This window comes from Phascolarctos cinereus, unplaced genomic scaffold (genome assembly GCF_003287225.1).
Source record: "Phascolarctos cinereus isolate Bilbo 61053 unplaced genomic scaffold, phaCin_HiC Scaffold_9;HRSCAF=440, whole genome shotgun sequence".
Lineage (NCBI taxonomy): Eukaryota > Metazoa > Chordata > Mammalia > Diprotodontia > Phascolarctidae > Phascolarctos > Phascolarctos cinereus.
In genome coordinates this window covers 219393050-219413969 of record NW_027556402.1, presented here as the reverse complement: position 1 = coordinate 219413969, position 20920 = coordinate 219393050, and the positions used below count along the sequence as shown (strand labels likewise).

Genomic DNA, 20920 nt, shown 5'->3' with positions numbered 1-20920 from the left:
GGGGATGATAACAACTTCTGTTTTGGACAAAATGAGTTTGAGAGGCTTAAAGGACATGCAGAGGTTCAGCAGGCAGTTAATGATGTAGCACCATACTTCAGAAAACAATCAGGGCAGAATATACAGATCTGGGAGTCATTCACATATAGAATGTACTTAAATTCTAAGATAATCAAAGAAAAAAATAGAGAGAAGAAGACCCAGTACAGAGCCCCAAGGGTCAACTACGATAAGGTGCCAGAGACGAATATGAAATAGCACAGTAAAGGACAGAAAAGAAAAGAACAAGGAGAGAACAGTGTTAACAAAAGTAAAGAAAGGAGAGATGAAAACTAAGAAAAAGTCATGGGGATTAGCATGTAAATCTCAGGGTTCTGTGGGGTCACAAATCAGATCAGAAAATGCTAAGAAATGGGGCAGCTAGGTGGCATAATGGATAGAGTACTGGCCCTGAAGTCAGGAGGACCTGAGTTCAAATCTGGCCTCAGACACATAACACTTAACTAGCTGTGTGATCCTGGGCAAGTCACTTAACCCCACTGCCTAGTCCCCCCCAAAAAAAGATGCTAAGAAATGAGAGGGTGGTAAGGAAATGAAAGCATCAAACTGGATGGAGATAACTCTAGGAATTTGGTAGTAAAAGGAAGGAGAGATAGTACAATAGTTTGCAGGGATTGTAAGTCAAGGGATCAATGCAACCTCCGAAGGGAAGAAAGTGAGCTCAGAGTAGGGAAATAAATAAGGAAAATGGAGAGAAATGGAAGCTGCAATGAGAATAAAGAATGGATGTGGCAGGGGAGAGATGGAAGGATTATGATCACAGAAGGGATTTCAGAGTTCAACATCACAGAGCTGTATGGTTACAGTAAAACCTAAAGTGTAAACATCCCTGTGGGTAAATAAGGTGAAATGATGTCAAAAAGTAAAACTGTTCCTTCTGGCTCAATACCAGAGATATCGTACAATTATTTCTCCCAAGTTAAGTCAATAAAAATTTATGAAGTACTTATGATGTTCCAGACACTGTGCTAAACAATGAGAATACAAAGAAAATGCAAAAAACAGTCTTTGTCCTCAAGAAGCTCCTATTAATCTTCCAGGCAACTAACATAATCTATAATTGTAATAGCTTCAGTAACAAAAGTTTATTTTAACAAAATTCATTTCAAAGAAAGACATGTTTTTACACAATGTGCATGCACATGCATACACACATATACACACACAGTGCTTATTTGATTAAATCAATGCAGTTCTTTGAATTTTATAAAAAAAAAAACATAGCAATATGACTACACAATCTGAGTTTAGTGATTTCTTTGTCTTCTATTAAGTAACAATTTTTAATGGACACACACCATTACCATGACAGCAAACGTTAAGAAAGGACAGTGAAATTTATTATAAGAAAATCCTTATCTTTTCTCTTCCTTTCCCATTATCTATAAACTTCTGCAATGACTGATTTCTAGACAAGAAAATAATTTTATTAAAACAGTACTTATGAGAAATAATGGAGAAAATATAAAAAAAATGGTAAAGATAAAAAGCTATTTGAAAAATTTTATTCCCCACTGCAAATGATTTCTGATGTTTTCTAAATGTTCCAAAATGATTTGTCAAAATCTAATTGATTATTAAAATCTTCATGAGCAACTGTTAAAGACAGGAGGTGATTTTATTTACTGTTTATTTTCACAGATTGGAACCAGGATATTCATAGCACAGTAAATAACCTAGGACTAGCTTACACACCTATTTCAGAGTGCTTGTGTATTAAACTTAACATTTAGATGCTGAGGCCTAATTTTTAGCTGAGGCTTTTGTTTTTCAAAATAAAATGAAACATTATAGGGCACTGCTATAATGAAACTGCTTCCTATTTCTTTGGGGGAAAAAAAACCTTGTCACGTTATTTTAAATTGTGTTTCGAGGAGCTATTTTCACATGCGATTTTTTTTTTGAACACTCAGCTTTATCAGAGAGACACTTTTACATTTTACTCAATTTGTGTGATGGTATCACTCCAGAAAAATGGCAAATGAAATGGCTGACTTAAATGATCAATGATCTTAAATTTAAGAGGAGGAAGCATTCACTTTAAGTATATGAAAAAAAAATATTCTCTTTTGATAAGAATAAGAAAAGTGATGTGGCTTCATGTTTCTATATATAGAAAGATATGTAATTTTTAACATTCTCTTTCTGCCTCTATGTCCAAATGCTGGGTTAGACAGCAAGGCAAATATAGGGAATGTAGATAAAGGCAAATTAACACCTGACCTTTAAATCAGTGGTATGAAGTGGTTCTTCCTTTTATTAGTGGGATGAACCTCTGTAAGAAACTGATTTCAAACAGACCTGAGAAACTTGAAATACTTATGCCACCTGCAAGCCTAAAAAGTTGTATTCTGTGTGAGTTCAGCGACACATTCTACTTAAGATTCCATCAAAATGGTATTAGATCAAATGATAACTGATGACAGTTAAGGATTAGTAATGCACCTGATCATACTTGGGTTTGCATCCCTTTATATCTCAGTCTAATGTTATGTCATCTTTGAAAAGTTATTTATAATGCCAGTTAATTATGGATAGCTTTGTAAACTAGCACAAGACAGGTAATCATGGATGAGCTGTGATCTGCTTGATAGGTGAGAACTACAAACTTGGTGAGAGCACAGACCCATTCCAGTGTTTTAGTCTGACCTCTGCTCTAACTAGTCAATAGCCTGACTGCAGAGACAACTATTTTTGAAGTGACTCTCACAGATAAAGTCACTTCCTGTCTGTTACAAAATAATCAATTTTTTGGAGGGGGGGGAGTAGTAGTGTTTGGTGATCACCATGTACAGAATCTTATGAGTCTCAGTAGTTTACAGCCTTTGGCTACTTTTATTCTACATTCCTAAACACATTTTCCAATAGCCTTCACTGCCCTCCCTCTACATCTACCTTAGCAATGAAGTGCATGAGTTTATAGGTTTATGCTGATTTAATCAAAAGTTCTTGTCAAGTCACTCATAGAAATTTTCCACTTCTCCATTTTCTGTACCAGAGTATTGCTCATAAACTGTATATTTATAATGAATTTTGCCAAGGTTAGATAACCAAGTGTCTCACAAAATACTGTTCTTACACAAAAATAACTCTACCAACCCTTTTATTCAGCTCTGAGAACCTGGGAATTACTCATCTTTTCAGGTATGATTTTTTTATTTTGTCTTTCAGAGTAATTTAAAACAAAAATGTCAATATGGGTGTGGCTCAGTTTCTCCAGTAATGTATCCAATTGTTGGTAATTGGACAAGATTTCACATTAAGACAAGTTGATGTTTGTAAATAGTCTGAGAACTATTAGAAAGTAATCACACTGCTCCACTCTTGCCTTCCCACCTACCTCTTCTTTTTGGCAATGATAGTTACTGTGGAAGAAGAATGGGGTCACTCAGAGCTCAAGGCTGTTTCATATTTTTAGAGGCAACTAGGTGGCACAGTGGATAGAATGATGGGCCTGAAGTCGGGAAGACCTGAGCCTCAGACACCTATTAGCTGTATGACTGTGGGCAAGTCATTTTAACCTGTTTGCCTCAGGTTAAACTGCAAAATAGGATCAAAACAGCATCTCTGCCCCAGTGGTGCTATGAGGATCAAATGAGGTAATATTTGTAAAGCACCCAGCAAACTGCCTGGCAGATAGTAGGTCCTTAGAAAATGCTTCTTCCTTTCCCCTCTCTGATTATCTAAGGGTCAAATTTTTCCATGTTCGGCCTCTACATATTTAGGTTGGCTTCAGACAGTGTAAAACCTGCTACCAGATCAATACTTGAACCCTTTCCAGAAGCTACCAAAACATGCAATAAGGATACACTGGCATATCCTTCAAGAAACCAGGGTTCCCTTCACATCATGACAAAATATCAGAGTAAGACTTTAGTTAAGGTGACTTTAGGGACAACAGGTTTTTTTGGTAGGAAGTGGAAACACTTAAAAAGTTAAGTGCTGCTTCTTAAGGAGATAAATATACTGTCAGACAGTCAACTTACAACATACAATTTCACAGAGTGACCAAGGGTAGAAAAACTTGTTACAAAGTAAACAAATGTATAAACTCTGTCTTTGTGTCTTCAAATAAAGAGAATCACAGATTTTCAGAGTTGAAAGTGGTCACATAGTCCAACCCATGCCTAAAAATGAGTCCAATACTTTCCATATACCTGATGAGTTATCCTTCCACCTATGCTTAAGACCTCTAATAAAGTGAGACTTGCCTCCAAAGCAAGCCCATGCCACTTTTAGATAGCTCTGTTTGTTAGGAAGTTTTGCCTCATATTAAAGACTAAATTTGTCTCTGCAACCAACATGTATTTATTGCTCTGGGTTCTGCCATTTAGAACCAGGTAGAATAGTTTAATTCTCCTGGGTGACAGCTTTTCAAATACCAGTTATTATATTCCTGTCTTCTTTCTCCCTGCAAAACATCTCCAAGTCCTTCATCTAATCCTCACACAACAAGAACTAGAGGTCCCACACTAACCTGACTGTACTCCTTCGGATCTGGAGAGAGAAAAATTGTATTTGAATCCCCAAGATTGGTAGAATTCTATCAACTGCACACAAACAGTTGTATTCTGTTGTTATTAACATAATTTATAACAAATAAAAGAAGTAATGCTGAATTTTTTTTAAATTATCATTCACCTTAAAAATGAGGCAAAAAACTTCATCTACCTTATGATATCCATTGCCTGATAAAGTATTTCTGATTGATCAACTCCAATGACTCTTTTTGCACCAGCTTTAGCTGCAAACATAGAGAGAATTCCAGTTCCACAACCAACATCCAGAACTACCTGGAATAACAGAAGTACATATTAGTATCTCTTATGTTCTAATGCCTATTTCAATATAAAAAATTTTATGACACAGAATGATTAAAACAAAAAATTTACCAATCAAAGTGGGAATCTGATTATAATTTATTCTAAGGGAAAATACTGTTATAGATTGGTTTAGATTAGCTCTTTACAAATCAATAATATTAAGAAAAAGAATACTCAAACCTAAACACTTCCTTAAATAATGACTATCTTGGCCCTGCAGTTATAGTTAGTCAAACTAATTTTGCTTTTAAAAAAATGTTTCTGTTTAAGGTTCTTTTTCTAAATCTACCCAACATCCTACCCTAAATTAGTGGGATTTAAGAGTTTGTACTGAGGCAGTTTAACAAAGCTAGAAAATTCCAAGATATCCATAGGATGGATATTTATCTCTCAAGGATGCTGCTTCACCAACTAAAGACTCAGTTCTATATTCCAAGTTTTGGTTCTTAAAATGAACTTCTGAGGTAATTTACTTTAAGAGGTAATCTTAATTACTTTAATTAAACATGATCTAGATATAAAGGAAGATATAAGAAAACTAGAAGAATATGGAACACATTACCCATCAGACTTATGGATAGGAGAAGAATTTATGAATAAATAAGAGATAGAGAGCACTGTGAGATACACAATGGATAATTTTGATTACATTAAATTAAAAAATTAAATACAAATAAAACAATGTAGTCAAGATTGAAATGAAAGCAGAAAATTGGGGGGAAATTTTGTAGACAGTTTGTCAAATGAAGGTCTCGTTATCTCAAATATATAGAGAACTTTGTCAAATTTATAAGAATACGAATCATTCCCCAACTGATAAATGCTCACAGGACATGTACAGGCAGTTTTTTGATGAAGAAATCAAAATTACATACAGTCACATGAAAAAAAGCTCTAAATCACTACTGGTTAGAAAAACACAAATTAAAACAACCTTGAGATACCATCTCACACCTATCATACTGGCTAAAATAACAGAAAAGGAAAATGACAAATGTTGGAGGGATATGAAAAAAACGTGACATTAGTACACTGTTGGTGGAACTACGAACTGATCTGCCCATTTTGGAGAACAATTTTGAATTATGCCCACAAAGTTATAAGACTGTGTCTACCTTTTGACCCAGCAATACCCACTATTAGGTCTGTTTCTCAAGGTGATCAGGGTAAAAGGAAAAGGACCTATATGTTCTAAAATATTTATAGCAGCTCTCTTTATGGTGGCAAAGAATTGGAAATTGAGGGGATGCCCAACAACTGGGGAATGGCTAAACAAGGTGTGGCATATGACTGTAATGGAATACTACTACTGTGCTGATGCGCTGGCTGATTTTAGAAAAACATGGAAAGACTTGTATGAAATGATGAAAAGTGAAGTAAGCCAAATCAGGAAAACATATACAGCAACAGCAACATCATTCGAAGAATAATTTGAACAACCAAGTTATTCTGAGTGCTATAAATACCCAAATCAACTATAAAGGACCTATGAAGGAAGATGCTATCCACCTCCAGAGAAAGAACTGATAAACAGAGGTATGTATTGTATGGTTTTACATATAAACATGGAAATCTGTGTCAAACAGTGTCCTTCCCTAATGCAAGGTGGGGAGGGTGGGAAGGAAACAGCTTGGTACTTAAAATGTAACCCGAAAAAATTAAATTTTTGGAAAAAGGGAATGATAAACTCTATAGGAAGAATTCAGTGAAAATAAATTTTAGTACTTAGGAACTTTATTACTAGCACATACTAAACAACTATACTAAACCACACTGCTGCATAAATCAATAAAGCAGCTAACATGATAGGTGTCTACTATTGAAACACCTGATATTCAGTGCATTAAGTTAATTCACTAAATTACCTTTCTTACTACCCTAGACAGCAGAATCAGAATTTAAGAGGCAATACTAAATTCCACAGAAAAAATTCTAATTTTAGTGCTAGTGAATTTATCTCAAGTAAATGGACAATTAGTTACCTAAAATTTACTACAAGACAGCAACTCCTTAAAAATCCATCTTTTTCCAGATGACTTGATGGTGTTTAGTTGAAACTGTCTAGCTAGAAAGCAAGGGAACTATTTCCCTATTCACAACGCAAAATATCTAGTCTAAATCTTATTATATTATCTAATATTAAAACTTTTCAAATATAAATTAAAAATTCACTTACTCTAAATAAAAAAGTCTTTGCTTAAAACATATTTTTCAATAAGACATGTTTATGTAATTAATGAACTTGATATAAGATAATATATTGAATAATGACAGTACTGATCATTTTTCTGTTATCAAAATTTTGCACTCCAGAGCAACAGATATAATAAAATCTTAAATATAATAAAAGCAGATAACATTCTGTGGCTTGAGCTACTCACCTTGTTTTTAAAAATATGTGGATTTTGGTATATAAAATCTCGATAGCTTTCTGTTCGTACTTTATCCTAGATATGGAAGACAAAAAGGTATATTTACAAAATAATCTTTAAAAAAATTTTATCCAAGAAATAGTTACAACTTTATCACTCTTTGTTGGCTGAAGTGAAGATTAAAAGAAAATCATGAAGAATTTCAATAGATACATATGCTTGTATAAAAAACTAAGTATAATGGTTTCTAAAAATAACATATAATAGAACTATCCATAGTACATATAGCATTTTTATCCTGAGGAAAAGTCATTAGCAATCAAATAAGTTCTATGTGATTAAAATATTTTTGTGCCTTAAAATATATATTCTCCTCCATCCATCTACTTCAAGACTCTACTTAGTAATTCCTCAAATAGGGTTTGGTTTCTATAGCAATAATGTACAAATGCCTTAAAATTCCAGAGGTAGAAGGGGCCGGCGCGGAAAATCCATAAATGAAGTAACTGAGATAAAAAGTAAAAAATGATGCTACACTGCTTTCCCACATAAACCATTACCATTGATCAAATTTCTTCTGATTTATATCCTTGTTTCATTTCTAGATCTTCTCCGCTAAGAAATGATGTTGAGAAACCTACCAACACAGTAATTAAACCACTGGAACTGTATAACCCTACATTATGAAGCTCCCCACTATGAAATTCACATGATGGTAGCAGTCATTCAACTCTAATAGATGAATGTTAGTACATGACTGGCAGTTTTAACTTCTTGGAGTATTAGCATATACACTCCCTTTTAAAAACTGTCCAAGTGAAAACCCAGACTGACAACAAAATGGACAACTTTTGCTTCTATTGCCAAGGAAGAAAAATATGTGATAAAAATCACATAAAAGAAAAGGGTTTTCTTGTTTACTTCACATATTTATCCTCGGGGAAGAATGGGATGGGGAATGCATCTATGATTTCAATGGTATAAGAAACACTCCTGAAAGGAAAGACTGCCTTCTACCAATTCAGGTTAGCAACTCTTCTACAATTTATAGTCTTAAGAATTGCCTAGAGCACTAAAAAGCGAAGTGACTTGTCCAGGGTCACACAGCCAGTATGTGTTGAAGGCAAATCTTTCTAACCCAGAGGCTGGTCCTCTCCCCATGATGCTACATTTCTCCTCACTGCAGAGGAATGAAGACGAAACCTTTCACGTATTGTGGTGTCAACATGCAGTATCACTAAGATTCAAAGAATAAACACTTTTAAATTGCTACTGAATTGTGGCAGTAGATATAGGAAAAGTTAACTTAAAGATAAATCTGTTTATTTAATTACTGGCAAAAAGTCTGGATTTGAGTGTTAATGACTTCCTAGTGATGACACCAGTTAAATCTGTATCCAAAAGTTATTTCTATAAGAATGTATAATGATTTTTCCAGACTACTATAACCACATTTTCTCAAAAAACAAAGCTAAACAAAAAACTTGATATCTAAATATCAGTTATATAACACAAAACCTTCCAGTTCTGTAAAAAACATATAATTTGAAATATTTTAGCTTTCTTTTGCTTCTCTTACCATCTAACCACTGAATGTGCTGAAACAAGCAAGCTCAAAAAAGACCAGCATCCATCAGGAAAGCAGTCACTTGGAAACCACTCACCAATCATACTGCCTCAGCATTGCTCCAACTTAATCAATAGAACCCCAACTACTAGCCTAGCTGTATGTGTTGCTGCTCAGCTGAACTAGTCATCTATTTTGGCTTTCTCAATTTATCAGTTTTCTGTCACATGAATTCACTCTTGTGCAATGAGAAGCTGAAGAAGATATATAAATATGTATATATACATGCCTCATATATGCATACTTATAAAATAAATTTACAAAAGCAAGTGATTTTTGTTTTGTTTTTAAAAAGAGAAAACACTAAAAATTAGTTTTTACATCCCATTTCTGAAACTTGTAGCAAAAGATCAGGAACATTAATTAAGTAGAAAATACCAAAGCAGCAAACAGAAAACAATATGTACATATCACGCTCACCACTCAGAAATTATGAAATACTACAAAATGGTAAAAATTATGGCTCTATTAAAAAGGGGCAAGCAATGCTACTGCAGTATTAATTAAGGTGGCATGAGATTCTTCTTAAGATAAATAATGAGATAAAAGCAGACTTAAAAGGCAAAAGCAGCAAATAAATTAAATTGTAGTTATACCACCACACATATTTCTAGTGAGTACCAACATCTTTGACATTTCTGAGAAAATAAGGTCATTTGTCATGACCTCTTCTTTTCTCTCCGATTCTACACCTCAAATAGCCTCTTTGTTGTACTCCATTCTCACTTCCTTTGCCCTAGTCTTTGACAAAAAGATGAACTTCCTCTTTGCCAAGACTAATGCCTCCCCTCATGCCCTTGATTCCATCTCCTCCAATCTCCTAAAGCAGCTCACTCACTCTTTCTAACCTTCCATTTTTTGTTATCTCCTGTTTCCTTCTCTGCTGCCTACAAACATGATCTCAATCTTAAAAACAAACAAAAAAACCTCTTTCAACTGATCCTACCATCCTCTCAATCTACTGCCCTATGTATCCTCATCTAAGTCCTAGGAAAAAGCTGTCTATATCCATTGTCTCCACATCCTTATCACCCACTCAACCTTTCAACCCCTTAATATCTGGTTTCTAAATACCACTCAACTGAAACTGCTCTTTCCAACGTTACAATTATTTCTTGACTGGTAATCTAAAGGCCTTATTCTCAGATGATCCTTACTAGTCTCTCTGCTGTTTACCGACACTCAAACCACCTCCTCCTCTTAGATACTCTTTCCTCTCTTGGTTTTTTGTGACACTGTGCTCTTCTATTTCTCCTCCATTTCCTGAGTAGTATTTGACAGTTACCTCTGCTAGATCATCCATCTACTGCCCCTAACCACAGCTGTTCCTAGGCCTGTTCCAGGCCGCCTTCTCTCTTTTACATACACTACCCGGTCAATTTCATCAGCTCCCATTGATTAAATAACCATTTCTGTGCAGGTCAACTCCAAAAATTTTACATTCAAACCTAACCCCCAGCAACTCTTTAAGACCATAAATTGCAAAATAGTTGGACTAGTAGAAAAGTCTCCTCACTAGAAATTCTCTACACCAATGAAATCCAAGGTCTGGGCCAAAAACAGAAAAATCTCTCTTCTACGTTTCAGTCCAGCATCATCAAATATTTGTATGTCATCTTCCCCTATTTGAGCATCTCAAAATCAATACATTAAAAAAAATAGAATTGATCAATTCCTCTCCAAAACCAAGCTCTCCTCCAAACTTTCCCACCTGTTGAGGATAAGACCATTCTTCCAGTCACTCAAATTCACAAGCCTGTAGTCACGCTCACTTCTTCATTCTCCCACAAACCCCATATAGACCAATCAGTTACTAAGTCTCACTGATTCTATATCCACAACATTTCTTTCATCTTGCACACTTCTCCACCGACCCACAGCCAACAGCCCAATTTGGGTTCTTCAAACCTCTTGCTTGGTCTAATGTAGCCTCCTGATTTTATCACCCTTCTTCCAACCTCTTTCTCTTCAATCCATATGCCATAAAACTGACCCCAAAATCTGTACTTCCTAAAGTACAACTCTAACCATATCATTTCTCTGTTGGAGAATCTTCAACAGCTCCCTGAGTGATTCTACAACAAAATAAAAATTCCTCAGCTCAGCATTTAAAGTTCTGCAGTATTTGGTCCCAACCCATGTTCATTGTCTCATTTCATTACTTTCCTTTAGACACCCTACCTTTCAGCCAAACTGCTCTATATGGTGTTCCCAGAACCGGGGCTTCCAGTGCTGCCTCTGTGCCTGCTCCAAGGCTTTCCCCAATGACTGAAAAGCATCTCCTCCTCTGTTGTACCTGTCAGAATCCCGAGCTACTTTCTAGGCTCAGCTCAACTACCACCAACCAGAGGAAGCCATTAGTGACCCTCCTGATGGCCAGTGCTTCCTCCTTCCTTCCATATGGCCATGCATATTTCCAGGTCATGTCTCCCATCTGAATGTAAGGGCAATCAAGAGCATACTGGTTTTTATTTTGCTTTTATCCCCAGGGCCTAGTGCAGGGCCTTGTACATAGTAGGTGCTTAATAAAATGCTTGCTGAATTGAATTGAATGCTCATTCATTGTATCTTTGATCAACAAGTTTAGTGTATACCCTTCTCTTTTTGAAAGAAACATAATTGCTAAATATTATTCATTAACTTTTCTTTCCTTCGCTAAAATCCTAATTAATGCCTGGTCATGTATGGAGCTATTCTTGAGTTCTCAAAAGGTATTTTAATAACTGGAATTCAATATAATTGGTTTCCTTTGTAATCCTATGTATTTTTATTTATAAATTTTAAAACATTATTATGAGGAAGAGTCTACAGACTAAATCAGACTGTCACAAAGGTCTACAACACAAAAAAGGTAGTGGTAGTGGTAGTGGTGGTTGAGTCATTTCAGGTGTCTCTGACAACTCTTTGTGACCCCATTTGGGGTTCTCTTGGCAAAGATACTAGAGTGGTTTGCTACTTCCTTCTCCAGCTCATTTTACAGATGAGAAACTGAGGCAAACAGGGTAAAGTGATTTGCTCAGAGTCACCCAGCTAGTAAGAGTCTGAGGCCAGATTTGAACTCACAAAGATGAGTATTCCTAACTCCAGGACCAGCACTCTATCTACCAAGCCACCTATCTGCCCCCTAAAAAGTTCAAACACTCCTGTATCATGGCATGGAGTGAATGCAAAAAGTTTCACATTGAAAAAATAATGGATCTTTGAAGCAGTAATTTATTACTAAAAGACAGAGTCAGATGTTTTAATAGCTAATTTATAGACAGAGACAAAAAGCAAGGTCACATATTATTTGGTTAAGCATACACAGAATGGTCAGGCATGGAGAGGCACTGATCTACATCAGTAGAGGGCAATGTTCGCATTTATGAGATCACAGATCTATAAGAGTATCTAAGTATTCTCTACATTCACTTATCATTCAATAGGCATTTATTAAATATCTACTAGGTACCTGCTAGGTTCTGAAGATACAAAGTTAAAAATGAAATAGTTCCTGCCCTCAGAGAGTTTACATTCTATTAAGAGAAACAACATATACAGAGATAAATCCACACAAAACACACAGAAAGTAAATACAAAGTGATTTTGGCGACAGGAGCACAATAGCAACTGAGGGGAAGGGGATCAGAACAGAGTTAATGTAAAAGGGGCTCCTTGAGCCTTGAAGAAAGCTAAGCATTCTAAGAATGATCTCTGGACTGCAAAGGACATAAGAAAAACCATACCAGAGGACTGGTGAATGTTGCACCAATTTTCAAAACAGGAAAATGAGAAGTGGTTTTCAAACCATTAACTGTGAATTTGACTCTAATTGATGACAAAATTATATAATGCATTATTTAAAAGCTATGGGGTTTTTTAAAGAACATTTAGAAAAGAAAGGTGTAATTAGTCTAGCTAGCATATCCAAATCAATAACAGATCATACCAGACTAGCCTTACTTACTTTTTGACAGGGATGTAAGACTGGCAGATGGCTATATAGTATAACTAGATCTCCAAAATGCATCCAACAGATTGTTTCATGCTATCCATGTGGACAAGATGAAGAGATGTGAATTAGATCAGAAATGTAAAATATACAGCCCATGCTACCAAATTAAAATGTAATTGGAAAATATTTAATGAAATAAATAACAATACAGTGCAACACAGATATTAACATGTGGTTTTCTAAGTCAATATGTAGCCTGCAGAGGTCCTCATGGATGGTTTTAGTGGCCTTGCTTTTATATGAGTTTGATGCCACTGGATTAGATGCCACTACAAATGGAGTTAGAGCTAGGTGAATGATGAGAGTCAATGTCAGTTTGGAAAGAGGTCTGTAATGGTAGCTCTTTGTCATTCTATACTGTTTAGCAATTTTTAAATGATCTGGATGAAAACATAGCTGTTATGAATATATATATATGTAAATGCCACAAGCTAAGAGGGGTTACATGTAGGGTTACAGAGCCATGTTCTAAAAAGACCTCTGAACAGATTAGAATAATGAACTATGTCTAAGATCAAAATGAACAGGATGAACATAAAATCTTATAACTGGGTTAAAAAAAATCTACCTCAAAAGTACAATATGGGCAAGGGGATTGGGGTAGTAGGAGGAGACAGACACATGTCTGGACCAAGCTTAACAGGAATCAAGTGTGCCATAGCAGCTGAAAAGTTAATATGATCAGAGGCTACCCAAAAAGAGGCAAAGAACACAGAATAAGAAAAATAATAGTTCCAACGTACTCTGCTCTGATCAAACTAGAATGGAACTGTTGTTGCCGTTCTGGGTGACACATTTGGGAAGTCTACTAGCAATGCAGCATTATCCAAAGGTGGATAAGAAGAATGGTAAAGGTGCTGAAGATAACACCATGTGAGGACAGGTTAAAGAAACTAGAGAAGGGGAGGAGGAAGCAGGGAAAGACAAACGACAGGAATCTATAGAAGTAGTACTGGACAGAGTGGAAATACTGAGTGGAGGTCACAAAAGGGCAGAAACAGCTTGATGCAAGGAAAATCTTCCTGTTCCTAACAATGAAGCGTCCTTAACTGCTTTGGGGGGGAGCATGCTTTCTGTCCCTGGAGGTATGCAAGCAGAGGCTGGATGATCATTTGTAAGGCATGGTGTGTAATGCTATTTTTTTCTTCAGGCAATATTTCAAACCTAGATGACCCCTGGGCTCTTCCAACTCCAGGACTCCTTAAGCACAAGCTCCCTGAAGTCAAGGACTAGGCTAAGTTTTATCTGTGCATTCCCTACACCTAACACAGTACCTTGTACACAGTAGGAATTTGATAAATATTTAACTGAATTCTAAAGGAGAGTTCAATGTGTTGGAACAGGCCTTCATTGTGCCTCAGTTTCTTCTGCAGAATCATCACCACATCCTGTCTCCTATGCACAGGTGTGCCCGAGGTTCTGTCATGGCCTCCCTTTGCTCCTCCCTGCCTCATCTGATCTGATCTCATCGCTCTTGGTGCTAATGATTCCCAAATCCACTTATCTAACCTTCATCTCTCTTCTAAGCCCCAGTCCCAGATCTCCAAACACCTGCTGAATATTATTTCCATCAGGATATCTCACAGGCATTTCAAACTCAACTTCAACTTTCCCCTCAAACCTTCTGCTCTTTCCAACTTTCCAATCTATGTCAAGGACACCATCATTCTTCCAGTCACCCAAGTTTGCAACGTAGGAGTCATCCCTGACTTTTCACGTTTCCTCAACTCCCACATCCTATCGGCTGCCAACTCTTGTCAATTATACTTTCACAACATCTACTCTACCCTTTCTTCAGCTCCCACAGTCACCACCTACTCCAGATCCATAGCACCACCCACTGCCTGGACTAGGGCACTAATCTCTTCATTGCTCTCCCTGTATTCAGCTGCCAAAGTGATATGTGAAATCACAGGCCTAACCAGGTCATTCTTCTGTTCAAGAAGCTTCAGTGACTCCCCATTACCTCTAGGATAAAATATAAGCTACTCTGTTTGGCCTGCAAGTAGGGAATGTTTATTTTGTTTGTGTGCCCAGGGCCTGGTCTAGTACCTGGATAATAATAGGCACTTAATAAATGTTTGCTGAGTAATTGTTAGATAAAGTCCTTCACAATATGGCTCCAGCCTACTTTCAGGATAATGAAACATTACTCCTGGAAACCGATGCTCCAGTCAAATGAGCCTACTTGGTGACTGCCTGCATCTCCACCTGCTGCACCCAAGCCTAAAGCACCTTCTCTCCTCACTGTACCTCTCAGAACCCCTCATTCTCTAAAGCTCAGCTCAGTGGCCACTTCCTGATCCCTGACGTTGTTAATGCACTCCCATCTACCAGGTATGCTGCACTGATTTCAAACATATCTTGAATTTAACTTGGTTGTGGACATAATTCTCCCCCAGCAGAATGTAAATTCCTTGAGGGTAGTACTGTCTCACTTTAGTATTTGTATCACCAGTTCCAAACACAATGTACTGAGCTTTAGTAAATTCTTGATTGAAAATAAATGCTTAGGGGATTCTTTTTTTGTGTGTGCGTGGGGGGACCCTGTTAATCATGGTGAAACTATTTTATCCCTAACACAACCCACTTTGACATGACAGTAAAAATGCTTGCCAGATGTAAAAAACCCCTAACACAAATAAAATAATCACAACTTTTCCTGAATTACCAGTTCCCACATTGTAATGATAAACAATTAATTCATAAAAATTATATAGAACTCACTAAAACGATTTATTGATTCTAAAACCCTAAACTTTTGAAACCTGAGTCTTCTGACTTGGGGCATCCAAATAAAATAATCCTTTAGGGGACAGTGAGGTGGCGCAGTAGATAGAGCACTGGTCCTAGAGTCAGAAGGACCTGAGTTCAAATCCATCTCATACCAGCCACTTGACACTTACTAGCTATGTGACCCTGGGCAAGTCACTTAACCCCAATTGCCTCACCAAAATTAATTAATTAATTGATTAATTAAAATAAAATATCCTTTAAAGAAGGACTTGAAATAGAAGTAGTTTAACCAAAAAAAAAATTAATGGTAACATCTAAATTTCATGTAGGGAAAGATCTAAAAATATTAACATTCTTTGCATTAAAATTTCTTTGTATTATGTTTGTTGGGAATTTTCAGTTTCATCAAATTAAAATCAAGGTTTATTTCATTTTAAAAAAGCCATAGTATCACATTTTGACAAAACACACATACAACAGGAGATATGTTCAGAAATTCAGACATTAAAATTAACAACACTAATTAATGCAGTACAAAACTGAAGATGATACAGATTTCAAATAACTGACTGGCAAATTTATACAACTCTGCAGCACTATGTGACTGAAATCTACAAAGGGTGAAAGAATGTTGTAGATTTCTAAAATTTTGCAGAAATGTTGAAAAATAAAAATTTGGTACAAAAGAACTATTTTTAATCAATTAAAATAAACTAGTATGACTACTAGAATTTTTTTTCTTTCTTAAATATAAGGCAAACCACATAAACTAACTTATTTTCAGGAAAGCTAATATTAACACCTTTTCTCCCTAATATTCACTTTTCAAAAAAAAACTAATTCCAAAAAATTTTAAGGACATCATCACTGCAAAATTCACAAACTGCTTTTATTCTCTGGTATTCTTTTTATCCCAAGACAAGCTATTGAGTATCTTAGGGGTTAAAAATGCAGCTATCCTAAAACATATTTAAAGAGAATGAGCCTGCATCATTCCATTCTTTCACCAACACAGATTTGGTGCAGTTTTGCTCCTTTTCTAACCTTCAGCATCTCTTCGTGTATCCCATAATGCCCATACGAGCTGAAATAAACACCATCCTCATCCTCGTTAAGGTCTGAAATGGTAGTGGTGGATGACGAGCTGGTTCTGACATCTGTGTTCATCACGAAATCCTGTGCAAACTGTCTGTAATCAATTTGAAACATACGCTTGAGACAGGTTTACAGGACCATGAACAAGGGAAAGGGCTGGGAGCAGAGGAGGAGTGAGGAGTGCACTAAGCCTTGACAACAGCAAAAATCACAGTCATAAACATTTGAAATCCCCCCACCCCACCCTTACTGGCTCAGAAGTAGTAACACATTCAACTGCCATTGTGTGCAGCAGTGTACACATTTCTTCTCTAAATAATGAAGTTAAAAAGTACAACTGCAGTCTACAGGCTCTTAACCGACTTTTCAACTTAAGTAACTCATCCTTTCTACTTTTCTACACTTGAATAATTAAATGTGATTTATTTCTCTTATGCCTAGACATTAAATAGCAGCATTCTAAAATTCAGTCAAATCAAGTTATTTTCCTGGACAACATTTTTTAAAGAGGAAGTAGGGCTAAAATAGGGAATGTTGGGCACAAGATGAGACTAAATAAACAGCTATTTTTATATGTATATACACTAACACAAGACCACAACCCCCAAATGCAAAAATTCAGTTTCCTTATCACAGAGACAAAGGTACTATCTGTAAAATATGAGATTAAAAAGTACCTAAGATCTAGTCAGGCAGAAATGTTGAAAAACACTGAATAATATCCACTTGAAAGAAAAAAAAAAGGAACTTACCTAGATAATTAAATTATCTAATTATTCATTTTGCCATCACTTAATTTTTTTTTTGTAAAATGAAAAAAAGCTATGCATAATAATTTTATAGACGGTGGGAATTAGAGCTGAAAGTATACTTCAATATGTATTATCTTGTTATGATACAAAACAGTTGAATACTTGGCCTGTAAATTAACTTAAAAGTCCCCAATTCTAGTTTAACCCCACTACCTGAATAACAGTCATGCTTCCACACCTTGGATTTTGCTTTTCTGCTCACGTTTCCTCTGCGCCTTCCCATCAGAGATAAAGCAGGTATATGCAGTGTCCCCCAGTTCCTGCTTCTCCTTTTTTTTTTAAAATAAATTCTCTGTGCAAGGTGAGTTAGAGAAGATTTCATTTTGAAACACGGAAAAAAACTCAAATCCATGTTCACATGCTGTCTCTTCAAACTTGCTGGAACCAGCCTCAATTTTAAAAACTAGATACATGGGTCCTTCCCACTTAGCCCCCAAAGAGGGCAGAGAAACTTTTCTCCTGAATAAGGATATATAGGTGACTCTGTATTTAACAATTATAAATTGATGGGCCTGCCAAATTCCAGCAATCATTGATCTGAGGCCTATGGTGTCACTTGGCCATTCAAGCTACTGATTCAATTCAACAAGTCCTCACTGTAGAGTGGGGGGACTGAGGGCTAAGAACAACTGATCTCTAAAATACCTTGTAGATCTAAAGTGTTATGCTTCCATTATAAATGCCTAAGAAGAGTTTCCCATTATAAATTAAATTACTTCATTCTCTGGAGGTCTTCCCGGGTTCTAGCTAATGCTGCTTCAGCAGCCTGTGCTCTGGCTTCCATGTGCTTCAACCGCTCAAGAACAGACGTGTTGTCACTGAGCCCATTAGGGTAGGAGAATGGGACTGTCACCGGTTCATAAAGATCTTCTACATCTAAAGAAATACACGGACAATTTTAGATCATCTCATCCAAACTGGTTATCAACTAACAAGCATTTAGAGAGTGTCTACTACGACCCCAACAATGACCTTATTAAAGAGACTGATATAACCACGGATAATTAATAAAGTATCTAAATAGTGTATATATCAATGACAAAACTCTATTTCAAACTCTATTTAAAATTTTTAAATACGTTTTTTTTAATTAGTCTGTCCTTCCCACTACCTCCTCTATCCCAATTGAGAAAATTTAAAAAACAAAAAACCAAATCTCTCAATACATATCTATATAGTCTGGCAAAACAAATTTCCCACATTAGCCACGTTTAAAAATGTAGGTTTCTTTCTGAATTTTAAATTCATTATCTGTCAGGAAATGAACAGTGTTTCACCTTTATCCTTCTGGACTCATGTTTTATTATTACATTGATGAGAATTCTAGAGTCTTTCAAAGTTGTTTTCTCTATAATGGTATCATTGTATAAATTGTTCTAATTCTGTTCATTAAACTCTATACCAGTAGCAGACTGGCATTTTCATACTTTACTTGCTCACTACTGCAGCTAAAATAATTACACATGCAGCTTTATTATATCTGGCCACTAATTCTAGAAACAATGACTTTTCTATGAAATTGACATAGTGATAGCAAGGCTGGACTAGGAAGTCAGGAGGCAGGTTTCAGCCTCAGTTCTGAGGCCAGCTAAGACATGTCTTATGTCATTCTCATCTCTTTGAGCACCAATTCCTTCATTTGAAGCTTAAGGAGGATTAGACCACAATCAAAAAGTCTGTTCCAGCTCTAAAATTATAGGATTCCAGGATTCTTTGATGGTTCTTCAACTCTCAAAACATAACTCCATAAAATCTGATTCTTTCTTTACTCATGCAAAAATTTTTCACTATTACAGAACCAGCAATTCTCCAAACATCATTTAACAAAACTGGAAAGTTCTACCCAATTTGCATCATTAATTTCTCATCTAATGTTGAAAAAAAAAAGTTCAGGCAAGTAAAAGAATATGTATACCACATTTTCTTCTCTCTCTTTCTCTTTTTTTTTGTCTAAAATTCAATATAAACCAGTGTGATGCTTCCAGATATCTTTTATAACTAGGGTCAATATAGGAACATTGGTCACTGAATATTGTTCAATTTTTAACTATGTTCTGCTGCTGCTCCACCCTCCTAACTGGATCACAAAAGGTCATGCCTAGGAGAAGCTAAGTCACTTAGCTCTATGCTCCCTGGGACAATACATCCTAGTCTTCACTCTAGTTTTTTTTTCACTTTTCCATCAAAGGAGTACCCTCTTAGTGCCACTCTCTCTGCCCCCTCCACTCCCTTTCTCTCAGAACTGTAATCAAATCACCACCCACAATCTATGTAACTTGCAAGACTATAATCTGCTTTTCTGGTCTTCACTTGCTTATATGTGTTGTCTGTCTCTCTCATTAAAAGATAAGCTCCTTGAGGACATCAACTTGTTTTTATGTCTGTATTTCCACTGCTTAGAAAAGTACTTGACACCTTTCACATATTCAATTCGTTACATTGTTCATTTTACATTCTGCTTTCAATTTTTTTCAAGATTATGCAAATCAGCTGCAAGGTTTAAATCAGGGGTGGAGAAGCCATGGCCTCAAGGCCATACGTGGCCCTCTAGGTCTTCAAGTGGGGCCCTTCGACTGAATCCAAACCTCAAAGAACAAATCTCCTTAATAAAAGTTCTTGTTTTATAAAATCTGGACTCAGTCAAAAGACTGTACCAGAGAACCTAGAAGGCCAAATGTGGCCTCAAGGCCAAAGGTTTCACACCCCTAGTTTAAATACACTATAGCTAAACAAAAACTTCAAGCTACAATTAAGATAATTACACTTAAGTAACGGCAATATTAGTGACAGAAATAACATAAGAAAATTCAGATTTTAAAATTTAACAAAGAAAATTTAACAATGAACTTTCACCTAAAGACCCAGGCTTGTAGACATTCTTTGTTCCCTGAAACTATCAATTTGATGATAGTGAAAACCTTATGTCAGATTTCAGAGAAGCAATGGAAGAGAGTAAGAACCTCAGCTCCCTGTTTCACCATGCCCAAGGTCTTAACTAGGGCAGCTAAGCAATAAGTGGCCTATCTGTCCCAATGCCCAGGTGGTAGGGCCAAAAGGACCACCTTACAACCTAAAAAAAAAAAGAAAAATCAGGTTCTGTTAGTCTCACCAATGACCAGGATATAGCTAGCAGAGTTAGAAGAACGAAAGCTTCAGCACCAAAGCATACCCTAACAAGATGTATCTTTAAAGAAGAGTCAAAGAACAACAGTATCCTACATATTAAAGAATGACTATTTTTAGTATCATATAAGAGGGTCCTACCATCACTACAAATTCAGCATTTTTATGTTGGCCTGGCCACTGCACTCAGAAAAATCACATCTAAATTCACTAGTATTGAAGATATTAAACAATCTGACTTTTGCCTACCTCTCCAGACTCGCTTATCTTCTATTACT

The 20920-nt window shown here is 36.1% G+C and overlaps 1 protein-coding gene across 1 annotated transcript in view; it reads right to left on the bottom strand.

The window, feature by feature from the left end:
* The window catches only part of PRMT3 (protein arginine methyltransferase 3), a 149408-nt gene that overhangs the window by 113223 nt on the left and 15265 nt on the right, over positions 1–20920 (bottom strand). The window contains exons 6-9 of the mRNA XM_021001936.2: positions 18236–18395; positions 16657–16801; positions 7265–7330; positions 4732–4853 (exon numbers count right to left, since the gene is read on the bottom strand). Coding sequence (XP_020857595.1) covers positions 4732–4853; positions 7265–7330; positions 16657–16801; positions 18236–18395 — 493 coding nt within the window. The remainder of the gene's footprint in view (positions 1–4731; positions 4854–7264; positions 7331–16656; positions 16802–18235; positions 18396–20920) is intronic.